Raw genomic sequence first — 14,700 nt, 5'->3', positions numbered from 1 at the left:
CAACAAAATCTAAATGTTGAGGATTAAGTCACTTATGGAGGCTTTAAAATTTTGTTTTTACAAGAAAAAAGTATTTGTTTTTAATCTAAGCCTTGAAGTTTTGTAGTTCTTTTCCTTTTCTAGTAAATGATCTCAGTCTAATTTTTTTTACATTATAAAAGTGACATTTTAACAAAGATGCTTGGGCTTTTTCCGTCCAACGTAAGACAGAATCACAATTTAACGAAACAAAAATGAACCACACACACACACACACATGAATACGTGCAAGCAGTACGCCATGGATTTAATTCTTGCCTTTTAATTGACCAAAAAAGAACAAAAAAGAAGAGAGAATCCTGTGTTTCAAAACGTCAGTCACTAAAATACAGGATACCTTACAAAACCTACAAAATTCAACAATTACAAACATTTTGTTCAACATATAACCATTCTATAGTATAAATTTATACAATACTGTTTTGTTTTTATTTGGCACTTGGTCACAATTCGCTAATTTGTATTTGACAGAAATATTACACCTGACGCATTTCTTTTCTTTTTTTTTTCCTTTTATAAGAAAAGCTTCTCCGTGTATATATATATATATATATATATATATATATATATATATATAATAAAAAAAACAGTAAGAGCGACACATTGTGACAGCATCGTTGCAGTAGTTCGGATTCTCTGTTGGTCTTCTTCTTTAGCATTTTTCTGAACATTCAAAGCTCCTCGATGCTCGGTTACATTCACGGGGCGGCTTCAGGCGGATCCCGCTCAGACTCCAGACTCTCTCCTCCGGAACGCGGAACGAAGCCGAACGAAGCCGAGCGAAGCCGAGCGAGGCGAGAAATCCGAGCGAATCCTCCCGCGCGCATCCGCCGGGACGCGCTCGTTGTTTGACCTACAGCCCGCCGTTCCGCTGGCAGTTTGAGTATCTATGGTCTTATAGTAAAAAAAACCAGACATGCGCTTAAGTCACATGCAAACGCATCGTGTTAAGTTTACACGCCCGTGTACCCAACGACTACATGCAGCATTTCATTAAACAAGTTAAAAGAGAGCGCGAGGCGTTTCTGTGCGCCTCACCTTTTAGTCCGAAATAAAAGAATCTGGTCCGCATGCTTGATATCCGGCGACATTTAAATAAACATCTTCTATTATTATTATTATTATTTTCATTATTATTATTTCACCACAACTTTGTTCGGAAGCGAACGTTCTGGACTACATGGAATTGCTCAATGAGCTTAGGTGCACTTTAAAAAAAACCTACACAGTTCTCGAAATACCTGGAAAGACTAAAGTGTGTGTTGTGTGAGAAGCTCGAGCACAGCAGCACTTCCTGTGCTCTTACTTTCTGATATTTCAAAATAAAACACACAGGAACAGACGGAGGGAGAGGGTCGCTCGTCACAAAGTCTAAGTACGGATCCGGGAGCATATGCATAGTAGCATAATGTTACGCGATGTGTCCGTTCCAGCACGATATATAAAACAAACAGTCTATCAAGTTTACAAAAAAAAAAACCAACAACAAAATAAACAAACAACAAAAAAAAGAAAAGAAAAAGAAAGTGGGACTCATTGTGAGCGAAGGACAGACTTCACAGGTCCTCTCTTGCTCACCTACAGCAACGTGACGTCTCTCTTTCTGCACGCCCTCTGTGTGGGCCTAACTGGAAGTTTAGATACAACAGAGAGCCAAGCAAAGACACTGATACAGAGACTCCAGTTTACACTGCATATATACACACAACCTACGGTAAACCTTCTCTACACTCTAGCAGGCCTACAGGAGAACTGAGGAGGCTCATTACAGTCAGTAAGGGGCGGTGATGGTGGTCTGTAACCACAAGTGGAGTGGATTTCGCCTGGATTTCAGAGACAGGCAGCTGTTTAGTTGGTGGATCGGGCAGAGGGTCGTAGAAGACGGCGGGAGGGGAATATTAACGAAGAATTAGGCTCCTGCGGCCATCTTTAAAAAGTCTTCAGTACATGTTGAAGGCCTGGCTTTTTCTTCATCTTCATCTAATCATTCTTCATCATCAGTCTGCTCCATAGTGCAGAGTTACAGGCATGTAGAGTCACCCAAAGAAGCACTGTGAAGAAAACAATCTGAAGTCAGTCAGTGTCTCTGTGCGCAGATTATTTTAATATCTGCGTAGATCTACATAACGTAAAATGTCTAGCAAAGCCATTCAGTCCTCTTGAATTTTTTCCGTTTTTTTTTTTTTTTTTTTGTCAAACTAAAACAATCTTTTGAAAATAACACCCTAAAAGCCGGTATTAAGTAATTGTTTCACCAAGCTCACAATTCTGTATTCATTTTTTTATTGGTCGGATATAATATTCTCATTTTAAATGTCATGTTTTCATTAGCTGTAAGTGGAAAATCACCACGAATAATAGAAATAAAGGCTTTCAGAACATCCAAATGGATGGAACTGATCCATATAATGTGTGGGAAAGTGTTCAAGAAATCTGCATATTTTAAAATGTTGTTAGGATAAAATAAATGAGTTGAGATCAGGCGTGCCGTCCCTTTATACGGCGCGTCAGACGACACGCTGCATATCAGTGTTATTGTTATGGCGCAGTGACAGGATGCTTTCACCAAGTTGCAGTCGGTCTGCAGCATCACTCAGTGAGGTCTGGCTGGGAAACGGGCCTCGTGTTAATCACCACGGCTGGGAATCCACTGACTCACACTGAGGTCACACCGCTTTCCCAATACCTGTTAGAGCAAACTCACACTTCACCCTGAGTGAGTGGAAGGTAATATCTCACCAAACTCACTGTTAAAAAGTGCTGCTGAACCCATTATGTTAAAAGGAGCTGCATGAAAAGCGACCTCCCCCCCCCCCTATTTTTCTCCACAGTGTTTCTTTTTTTTTTTCATTCAGCATTGGAGAAATGAGAAAATGTCTTTAACTGCAAAAACTAATTATTCAGTTATTGTTGATCTACTTTCTAGTTTAGCACACTTGAAATGGGGAAAAAATTAACCTACAAGTAAGTTTTCATCAAGATGTGGGAGCTTGTTTTTAGTAAATAATTCTTTAACATGGATAAAAAAGCAGTTCAACTGAGAACTTATTTCACTTGCAAGACATTTTTCCCATGTTAAAAGTAAAACAATCTGCCAGTGGAACTAGTATTTATTAAATTATTATTTACTTAAAAGAAGCTGATATATCATTGGTGTCCACAGTGTGGCATTCGGGCCATTTGTGGCCCTTGAAATGATTATGATTGGCCCCATGACAACGAGTCAACAACGGTAAAAAACTTACTGACAAAATAGAAAACAACTGACGACGAAAAAAACATTGTAAATTGTCTTTTAACAAGGCAACAGCCCAAAGTTTTTTGTTTCCATTTTGGATCATTAAGGATTTATAGATTTCATAAAAATATTGTTTACTTTCAAGCAGGTAAAGTTTAAAACAAGAAAAATCACAATAAACTCCTTGTTGCATTTTAAATTGAGTGAATTTTGTGGCCTGCTAGTAGTTTCTATTTGCCAATTTTGGCCTCATGGGCAAAAGGTTTGGACACCACTGACCTATAACTTGCTGAAAAGTTATTTGTATGTTAGTTTTGTTTTATTTACACTAGAAACCGGATTAAAAAAATAAATTTGGTGAGATTTTGTGTTTTTGCAGTGTTCACTGTTTGTTAGGCTGCACTCTGGGAAACGTTTACAATATGCTACAGAAAACGTGAATCTGATCAACCTAGACCTGCCTGTCTAAGCAGAGATGGTGAAAATACGACTTTAAAATAAAACTGTACCAATACACTTTTTATCCGATAAAGTAACATTTCACAAATGGCTATAAATGACATTTCAGGGCTTTAAATCGATTTTTCTGCAGGCTTAGCTCCAGCCTACCAGGTCACCTCCTACAGCGCTGCAGATGAGCCCTCCCACATCAGCAGGGCTGGCTGCCGGGGAGGAACCAGCATCGTGGGAGAAGAGAACAGCTAGTGAGGCTGGAGCTCTGCCCTGCCTCGGCTACATCAGTCAGGTTCGCACGACTCTGAACCGATGAGGCGTTCCCGCGCTTCATCACCCGTCCTCTAACGAACTTTTAGTGGAAGAGCCTGATGGAGTGTGAGGCTTACAGATCGCGGCGCTGCCTCGGGTTTAGAACTGGCCGGCGCTGCTGGGGTCGCACTGCAGCAGGCGGACGATGGACGGGTCACTTTTTGCTCCTTTGATGAACTCTTCCAGAGACAGTTTACCTGTATGCACACACACATGCACACACACACAGCACACACACACAGCAGCAGAAGCAAGAAAGCAGGAAATGTTTCAAATGATCATGTGAAAATTTGAGGATGAAAAAACTCAATCACATAAAAGAAACACTGACTTTTATGTGACTTTGGCAAAGTTACTTTCTTAGGGATTCTCTACGAGCCCTGGATTTTTAGTGCTCAGGAATGGCCACCAGGTGGCGGTGTTTGGATGTTTAAATCACCCTCAGACTCTGGCTTCTTCCATAGAAGCTACCCATTCCTCCTCCTCCTCGTGAGAGGACAAAAAAGTACTTCCTGGTTCTGCTCCCTCACATCATGTCTGTTTTAACAGCTTTACACGTCACGTTTAAAGCATCACGGTTGATTCGCTTTGGTTTGGTGTGTGTGAAGCTCATGTGTCCCAATTCTACCGTCACAAACTGTTAGGACTCTCAGAAAAATGTAAACAGAGGAAAGAAAGTCTGATCTTGGAGTGAGGGAGATTCCAGTTCCTGTTTGAGTTCAGCTGCAGAACTAGTCTGTGAGATTTCAGAGGACGATACTGCAAATTTTCAACAGGAAGTGGAATGAAACTAGCAACGTCTGCAACTGGCACAAAAACCGTTAACTGGCTCAATATATACATTTTCTCAAAACATTGTAACTGAAAGACACATTTATTGATCTGACTCATTGGATATCACATGTATTTATTTCTGGTTCATTTCCCTCCTTTATTAGTTCCTTAACTTCCCTTTTTAAATCCATTTTCATATTCCTGTGATTTCTTTTTACATTCTTGTGTACATTAGAGTCATTATGTCACTATGGAGAACCATGGAGAGTCATGGTGGGAATATAGGACACTGAAACAGAGATGGCTGCTTTGCTACGTTTCAATCTTTGAATTATTGTTGGTTTTTTTACATTTATTTTAATATTTTTCACTGCAGGTGCACCAATTGCAGTTTTCTGGCCGATTGCCGATTTTTAAAAAGAAACATTTTGGTGCCCTAGTCTCTAAAAAAATATATATTTTAAAAATACAAATTGTAGTACAATGATCCATATTCCTATATGTAAAAAATGTACTAACTTCACAATTCTCAAATACTTGATGTTATTGCTACCTGAGCAGATAGCCTGACTTATTAACAAGCTAATAACAAAGCTACATTATTCAGTGCTTAAGTTGACACAACTTTAGCAGGTGCTTATTCTGCATATTTGTCCTAGTCCATACATGTAAAATCAGAATTACATATGTATGTTTATAGATAATTAATACCGTAACAATCGATATTGTATACAGTCTTGGCCACAGTGGAAATAATTACAGCATCTCTGTTGTAAATTAAATTAATTACATCATCTTCAACTTTTCATTATTATTATTATTATTATTATTAATAAATTGCGGTTAAATAGTTTGATACCATGAAATTTTGGTCATTTTTCTCAGAGGCTATGATTCTCATACTGATCCATGATTAGTGTTGTGTGAAAAGAAAACTTATTTTCTTTATCATGTTTTTTTTAGTTGTTTTTTTTTTTTTTTTTAGCTGAAACGAGAAGAGAGCCTCCTTCTGCTTCTCTTCAGATGAACTCTGAGACACCTACAGGAATGTTTCCAGCTGTGTTTTACAAACAGTTCATTAAACCAGTTCTTTCTGAGGGAGGCCACTGATCCCAGAGTCTGAGGATAATATATGAAGACCCAATAAAAAACCAATATTGTATAAGACAAACTCACCGTCTCTGTTGGTGTCCATCTGCCTGAAGATCTTCTCCGTCCTCTTCTCAGGCGTCGACTCGTCCTCAGGCATCTTCATCACAGACGACACCATCTTATATATCGCCTAAAGAAAAGGACACATTGCTGTTGGAGGAACATTTGAATGATTCATAAGGCAGCTCTGCTGTCTAAGTGCATCCAGGGCTTGTTGACATTTTATTGAAATGTTTCTCTTTAAAATCTTATTCACAGGAATTTCCATTGTTTCTTCTAACTGTACGCAGTACGTCACAAAAACATCCAGAAAGAGAGAAGACTGAAACAAACATGAACTCAGTTATGTTCCATGGTAACATGTATAAGCTGTGTGATTTCAGAAAACATTGAAATGATCAGAAGTCCACAGACGTCTCACCCATATTAAAGCAAAACTGTTTCCAGGCAGAAGAACTTCATGTCATTATGTGGCACAGCGGGTGGTGCTGTTGCCTAGCAGCAAGAAGGTCCTGGGTTCAAATCCCAGCCTGGGGTCTTCCTGCATGGAGTTTGCATGTTCTCCCAGTAAATGTGTGTGTTCTCTGCAGGTACTCCGGCTTCCTCCCACAATCATGAGGAGGCTGAGCTAACATGACTGTGAGGTCAGCTGAACACTCCAGGTATAACAGTGTGTTTTGTGTGTAAAGTGTCATTACACCAGAATCTTTTCATTAGCAGAACATATTAAAAATGTGAATCGAGTGTTATGACTGCAGCATGTGAAGCTTCTGCTGATAGAAAACCATTTTCAGAACAGCACTGGCCCGACAACTGGAGAAGTTATTGTAATAAACCATAATATTGTTGTTTGGAGACGCTTTTCAAGTAATACGATGGTAATGGCACAATAATGCAAGAACACATTCTTAAAGGTCAATAAACTTTCAGTTCTAATGAACATTTAACACTGGAACGGCAAGACTTTTTACATATCCAAAATAAATAAACAAAAGAACCAAGAAACAACAAATAAAATGAATTATAAAGTCTCTGTAGACAAAAACTGTCCCTTAAAATATGGGTCTACTCCAGACCAAAACACCAGACTGAAGACTTTTATCATCCAGTTTTTTGTAGAAAGAGAAAAATGATAAATCCTGCAAAATGGAAATAATTGCGTTTGTTTTCATTCACAATATGATGAACTGATTTGCTCCTCATTGCAACAGTTTACTAGCAGTTTACATCCCGTCTCATTCGGAGTGAACGAACATCATTCCAGTATGAAGCCATTCTGTTGGCTCCGCTCCGCTGCTCTGCGAATGGACATTCGCGGCTTAGGTAGACAAACATATGCACGCACACAATCCCTGACAGACTATTTACCCGTGTTGTGTCTCCCCCTGCTCCGTGCTGCATGGCAGGCTGTTTGGAAGTAAACAGTGGAATCACAGCCCACTCTCTGTGCCTTTAATAGGGAGGTGGGTTTGAGGGGAATGGGAGCTGACATGTGAGCAGAGCAGGGCTGATTGTGATTACAGGCCAGCCAGAGCTCCATATAGGTGTTGATTATGCTGCCTATTACCCAGAAGCAGGATGGAGGAGCAGCCGGGTCAGAGAGGAGCGGAGGGACAACCAACACTGACACTTAATATCAGGGCCTGATTTCAGCAGAGAGCCGGCTCCGTTATTATCTGATGAGTGTTCAGGACGTTTAGCCAATGTCACAGTCAGCTGTCGGCCCTATCTGGAGAAACACACTCACACCGGATCTAGTTCCTAAATCCCTACATGACAATAAGGAGTGAAATGATGGGAAGTGCACCGCGTGTCATCTTAACTCGATTTACTCTGAATTCATTCCCTGAGATCTCCAAATGCTGCAAATCCCCCAACAGGGAGCTGGTGTCTATTTGATGCTGTGTCATCTCAGACGTTTGTATGATCAAAATCACATTTCCCACTGAAGATGAGACGCGCCAACTGTGTGCAGAGTCTCGCCCTCAGGGGGCGCACTCACTCACAAATTCAATCAGTCCAGTTCAGTTTTTGTCTCTCTTTATGTAACTTCTGGACCAGAGCAGTAGGGCCCTTGTAGGTAGATAGCATTTATCAAATTTCCAAATTTTGAGATTAATCTCAGAAATCTTCAAGACATAACAAGAACACTTCTCAGTTTGCAAAGTCAAAACATTTTCTAGAAAAAAACTCAAATTATGGAATTAAATTTTCAAGAAAAAAAACGTCAAAATTTCTGAGTGTGAGAAGTCAAAGACTTTTGACTTTTAGAAAGTTTGTGAGGTTGAAAAGTCTAGAATTTGCCATATTTTATGAAGATAAGGCAACAGACAGTCACTTTCAAAATCTGATTTTAAACCAGTGTTAAAAAACTACGTCATTTTTACACATTTCTTGAGTTGTTGCTTTTCCCCCCTTTGCTTAAATGTTTCAAAACATTCAATGAATAAAATGTGCTGTTGGGAAATTAATAAAAATAGCCAGAGTAAGCAAAAAAGTTCTGTCAAATAATGGTTTCATTTATTAAAAGGGGAAGAAAAACTATCCAAACCAGCTATGTGAGAATATACTGTAGCTATTCCCTGTCAAATCATGCATGTTTTGTTCCAGTTTCACATTTTTACAGCCAAGCCTAAATAACATCAGACTAAAAGAATCAAGACATCATTTAAATAGAACTGATCTGACAACATGAAGTAGGCAGATATATCTCAAAAAGCAGCCCTAATACTAAAAAAGAACATATAAACTTGTCTCACACTTGTCAAAAACTATTTCTAAGTTTTAGAGTGGCCTAGTAAAAGTCCATAAGAGAAAAGAGATATCATTTTTGTCATTTATCCAGAAGAGATAATGTGACCTTAAACACATTTCAATTCCTTGAATACTGAGAAAGGAAAACCATTCTGCAGCAGACTGAGTGGGTTAACTGAGGACTTTAGAGACTCATGGCAGTTATTGCCTCAAACCACTTTGGAGGTTTTGGGGGCAATTACATTTTCACACAAAGCCACAGTTGATTGAGAAAGTTAATCTTAATAAATAAAACTACTTTTATTTTTTTCTTTAACTCATATTTTCTTGGATGATACTTTTTTATGATTTGAAAACCTTAAGAGGAACAATCCTGAAGGCGGCAAATGTTTTTTTCTGCCACTGTATGCCCTGATGAATAAAACCTTTGAATTTAAAGACTTCAGTGTTGCTGTTTTACGTGCTGTCAGCTTGTGGAGCCTCTCTGAAATGTTCACCTTCAGCTCCCTTCAAATTCAAATTTACTTCATTAATCCCAAAAGGAAATGAAATATTGTTGCTCATTAATTCAGATTCTTCAAAGAGTTATTGTAGATGGTGGTGGCTGTTGGCAGGAAACATCTCCTGTAGCAGTCTGTATTATAGCGAATCTGAAGAAGCCTCTGACTGAAGATACTCTGTATTCTCAAGGCAGTCTGATGAAGAGGATGGTCAGGGTTGACCATCAACTTCTTGATTTTATGAAGAATCCTTCTTTGCATAATCATCTCCATAATCACACGACCCACCATAAATGAACTCTGCTTATAACAATTCTGAAAAGAAAACACTGAATACCAAACATACCAAAAAGAAGCCAGGGTTTCTTCCTGCACATGAGGATAACAAAATGAGGCAAAAGATTTTTTTTTCCAAATCAATTTCTTTCAATATACATATACAGTACATATATACACACCTTTGAAAACATAAAGTATCCAGTAACATAGAACTCATGTAAAAACACTTGGCAAACAGCGCGCTTGTTCCTAACCACAAAGGTCTCTTTCTAACGAGAGGAAATGCTAACCACACTGACTAGCAGTTGGGTGAACTGAACGGACTAGCAGCGGTTCTGCCTGGGTGGCTCAGTCAGAGTTTTAAGAAGTGGAAAGGCAAAAGGAAGAGTTGCCATCAATCAGTCAACAGTGTCATCAGAGCAAGATAAAGCCAGTCTGAACTGCTCTAGCTAAATGTGAATGATTCTCTTCCACTGAACTGCTTTCTTCTGCCTCACCAGATGACCTGTCTGAATGCCCCCTCCCTCCATGCCAGCAGGAACAATTATCTCCGCCCTGCATCCGTCTGCTCTGCTGACAGCACAGCCTTCCAGATGAAAGACATGCAGGCGTGAGATATCAACTGCTGATGAGTGGATGATGTGGCTTTATGCGTTTCTGTGTTCGGCTTTCGACCATTGTCTGAAGAGCCGTGCCGACTCTGATCTGTCCCATTCAATTACTCCCACAGCAAGGCTAATTACGGGCATCAGCAGCGTTTACACGCTCTCTGCAGGAGAGAGCATTAAATAGTGGGAGAGAGCTGGAGTTCTCCGTCACTGGCCAATGGCGGCCGGTGTCCAGCGAAACATAAAAGCATCAGTGGGAGGGATGGCAGGGTCCTCTGGGTGAGGCATCGGAAAGTGGCAGCAGTCACGCGGCTGTGGCTACTCATCACAAAAAGCAAAATCTGAATAGCAAGCTGTCCAAAATGAAGATTAAAAACAACAATCATTATGTCCTTCTAAAGCACGTAATTCAAACCAGGTGCTTTTTAATACCTAACATACTTCAGGTGAGTTTCAAACTGCAGGAACCAGAACCGAAAGCATTCGAATCAGATAAAGGTAAAAGGAGAGGTAAAAGGTACAGAAGACCTTTTTGCTGCTGTTTGATGCAGAAAAACTACAATACTGAGAAGAAATGATGAATGTGCGATATATGCTTGGACCCTCAGATTAGTGCAAACACAATTAATCACCGCAGGTTGGTGTGAAAGGTTTTTAGAAAGTGAAAGGCCCAATTTAGCTCTAAAATATTCAGGCTCCCAACTCCACCTTTAGAATATTGAAACATTCCTTGTTATGCCAGCAATAAGTTGTTGAAATATTGAGAAATAAAGCATTTTGGTGGCACTGATAGTAAAAGTAAGTCCTGTAAATTCGATGCCAAAATATAACTTCACAAGACGCTCAGTATTCCTCATGTTAATTTTTTACTGTATTTTGTTTAGTAGTTATCATAAAATTACTACTTAATTTTTCTAATATTATGACTTTGTTCTCATACTATTACTACATACAGTATTTCTCTCTTATCTTATTACAACTTTATTCCTGTATTATTTCTACTTCATTGTCCAACGACTATATTCTCGCATTATGACTTTATTCTAGTATACAATTTTTTTTCTTACTTTTTTTCATATTAATGTGATGATGATAAACTGACTGATTAGCATTTTTGCCACTGTTGTTTCTGTGAGAAGACCCACAAATATCAATATATTCCAAAATATGGTTGGATGCAGTTATTTATGTGTTGTCAAGTGACACTACGTGCAACCAGTGTGCTAAAAAAAAGCCTGTAATGATGATTATAATAATGGGAAAGTTTTATTTTAGACCAGTTCTTGGTCTAAAGAACCAAGAACTTTACTACATCCTCCTCTGATTGGATGTAGTAAAGATTTGTAGCAAACAGAGACTGGTGCATTTTGTTTTTATTATCTCTTCCATCGCTACGGCATTAGATACCACAACATATCATAATGAAATTTTGAATTTGAGTTATAGCTACAGTAAGAAGAAAATCCATTCTCTGTTAGCTGCAGTTACATAATTTAGTAAATAGATGCAGATATATCTACTAGTCATGTTCTCCCTCGTTTGAGCAGGTAAGCCTGGAGAAAAGCTTGACACAAGAATCTGAGTCACTGCGTTCAGCGCTTTAATCTTTGCAAACAGTTTAAGATTCTAATGGGAAGTAGGCAGAAGGTTGATGTCATTAGGCTGCAGAAGGAAGTGACAGGTCGAGGTGTGACTCACTGTAGTCTGGGTAAGGTTAAGGTAAGAACATGGAACACATGTCAGATCTCTTTCCTTTAACTTTCTGCAGATGCCTTGAAAAACGTGAAGGAGGCTTAATTTAAGGTTAAAATGTTCATACATGTACCAACAGGCATAAACAGTCACAGGAAACAATTTCACTGAATATTAGAAAGACACCGAGTCATAAAGTGATCAGGAAGTAAAACCAGCCGCATGAGCTACAGTCCCAGCCAGAAGTTTACATACACTCATCATCGTCAGGAAGGTCAGAATCATTTTGAGCTTTTGATGATTTTTAAAACTTTTCTCCACCATATAAAACATAAACTTAAAAATGATTCCACTCAGTAGTATTTAAGAACCACTACATTTGGATAATGTGTTTTTGCTCCCAGCAGAGACTGGTTTAGGTAAATAATTAAAAAAGGAAGTGACATCAGCAGCTCACTGATGAAATCATATGGACTGAACTTCGCAGTTTTCTAGAGCCGCTGACCGCTCAAAGGGCTCGTACACTACATGTCTCACTCAGCTAGAATAACCCTACTTAACACTGATACACAGATCAGTAGACAACCTGGGGTCAAGTGCCTTGCATAAGGGCACAAAGGTCATTTCCTATCAGAAAAAAACCCATCTTGGTTACATGAAAAACACCTAGGTGTAAATTTGCCGGGTACGAACAGTCTTGAGCTTATTAGTTAGTGTAGAGGAATCAAAAAGAAGCTATCCTGTGGGCAAAGCTCAGAGCACAAAAACGCATGTTTAACAAAAAGAAATTCACTCTAAGCTGTAAAATAAACAGAATTAAAAAATTATCAACATTGTTGGCAATTTATTGCCAAAATAGAATATTTAATTCTACATTTTTGGTAAATAAAATGTGTATTTTAGTCACATTTTGGATTTGTAAAAATGTTAAGTAGTCTTTGGCCTATAGTCGACACGCGGGTATCTGGGAAAACAAATTTTTATGCATCTTGATTTTTCATTAACGCAAAAAACTTCATATCACTAAAAATGAATATTTATAAAAACTCCGACCAAAGTGGAGATTTGACAAAATGCTGCATTTGTGTTCATAGGAAAACAAAGATTTAGGGTCTATGACAAATAATGCACCAATATATCCACTTACTTGCTTTGACATGATTCCCAGTCAACATCGTCTCGACTTACTAACTTGATATCCTAATAGGCTATTTAAAAGTAGTTCAACCTACATATTTGTCCACATCAATGAACCTACTGGTGCCATGTTTAATTCCTGACAGGAAGTCCTGATTGCTTTGAAGCAATATGATTGGCTGACAGGTTTCAGCTTTGCATTACACTTCCCCCTACGGGTCTAGCATATTTAAAACAACATTCAGGAGCGGATTTGTCCGGGTTCATGTGGAAGAAAACTCTCCTTAAACCGATCCAGCGTGTGCCATACTATTTATTTAAACGGTGTGGTGAAGACATTTGTTTTTATGAAGACCCGGCTATGTGTGGACAAGGCCTCGGAGTACTCTCTGCCCCTTAACGTCCACCTTTAAAAGCTATAATCAGATAGAACTTTAAAAACATGGTGTGGCAAACAGGGCAGTGGCAGTCAGAGCTTAGAGGCAAAAAGAGTTTCTACATCGACGAAACATGTCATTAAAGCTTTCAATGCTCGCTAAAAGCGGGATCTAGAACGACTTATCTCCCAGAAGCCACGTGGTAGAAAGAGCCACAACCAGCTCCATGTCTTTCAGAACTTCCTCTCACTTCCTGGGTATTCTGTTCTTAAAATATCAGCAGAGGCTCACAGTATCAAACACAGACTGTGTTACGGATGCAGCTACAGCGCTGTTTCTTAGACAAAGTTCTAGTTCTTACATGTGTTCCCTCAAAGTCAGTGAAGGCACAATCGGGGAATTTTAGAACGCTTTCTGTACTGTCTGCAGCTGGTTAAATATGATGCGAGACACTCACCTGTACAATCTCCAACATCTCAGCTTTACTGATGTACCCGTTCCCGTCCAGGTCGTACATACTGAAGGCCCACTTCAGCTTCTGCTCCAGCTTGCCGCGGGACGTCACACTCAAAGCGATGATAAACTCCCTAAAATCTATCGTCCCGTCACCGTTGGCGTCGAAAGTGCGAAAGACGTGCTCGGCGAACTTGGAAGCGTCTCCGTACGGAAAGAAGTTCCCGTAAATCTTCTTGAACTCCTCCATGGACAGGTTCCCGCTGGGGCAGTCCCTCAGGAAGCCCTTGTACCACTCCTGGATCTCGTGCTCGGTGAAGTCTGTGCTCTCCAGCAGGTCCTGCATCACCTCGGGACGGAGCTTGCTGTTCTGCTTCCCCATGTCTGCTTGTCCTGTCAGTCACTCAGCTCGCTGCTGGGTGGGAGACACAGAGGAAAGACGGTTTGAATTCAGGACGCCACAGTTAGCATACACTTCAGGACTAATAGCTTTCATCTCAGGAGAACAGTTCAAAGTTTACATGTTCTTTTGAAATGTTGAATTTTGATAAATGCATGTTACGCAGGTCTAAAGGTGAGGAAATAAAGGTGGATTTTGTCTAACAAGAATCTGTCACTTTTCATGCGTTTCTGTTCTGAGTAGTTCAAGTGTATTGGGATCAGGAGTGTGGAATTAGCAGTGGGATGGGCAGTTTTAGTTTGTGTGATGTTACTTTTTTATATAAATGTTGATACTTTTCATACAATGACCATCTTCAAATGAAATTTTCTCTACAGTCATATTCAATAAATTAGAATGTGCATTCGGATGAAGCTGAGTAGTCAGGTAAACAAAACAAAAAAACACTTTTACCTTTAAATTTGTGACTTTTCACAGATTTACATGTTTTCAGATTTCAGACTTTTTTGTTAGATTTCTGACATTTCTTAAG

The 14,700-nt window shown here is 39.3% G+C and overlaps 1 protein-coding gene across 6 annotated transcripts in view; it reads right to left on the bottom strand.

The window, feature by feature from the left end:
• Positions 1 to 261: 261 nt before the first annotated feature.
• The window catches only part of ncalda (neurocalcin delta a), a 70,110-nt gene continuing 55,671 nt past the window's right edge, over positions 262 to 14,700 (bottom strand). For 3 of the 6 annotated variants that reach the window (XM_028017048.1, XM_028017046.1, XM_028017045.1), the window contains 4 exons: positions 13,773 to 14,183; positions 5,993 to 6,098; positions 4,120 to 4,239; positions 262 to 2,090 (listed from right to left, as the gene is read on the bottom strand). In XM_028017048.1, the coding sequence (XP_027872849.1) occupies positions 4,142 to 4,239; positions 5,993 to 6,098; positions 13,773 to 14,150 (582 nt within the window). In that variant the 5' untranslated portion in view covers positions 14,151 to 14,183 and the 3' untranslated portion in view covers positions 262 to 2,090; positions 4,120 to 4,141. The remainder of the gene's footprint in view (positions 2,091 to 4,119; positions 4,240 to 5,992; positions 6,099 to 13,772; positions 14,184 to 14,700) is intronic. The other 3 variants (XM_028017050.1, XM_028017049.1, XM_028017051.1) reach the window with 1 other exon arrangement.

This window comes from Xiphophorus couchianus, chromosome 5 (genome assembly GCF_001444195.1).
Source record: "Xiphophorus couchianus chromosome 5, X_couchianus-1.0, whole genome shotgun sequence".
In the NCBI taxonomy this organism is placed as follows: domain Eukaryota; kingdom Metazoa; phylum Chordata; class Actinopteri; order Cyprinodontiformes; family Poeciliidae; genus Xiphophorus; species Xiphophorus couchianus.
This window is presented reverse-complemented; position numbering and strand designations above follow the sequence as displayed.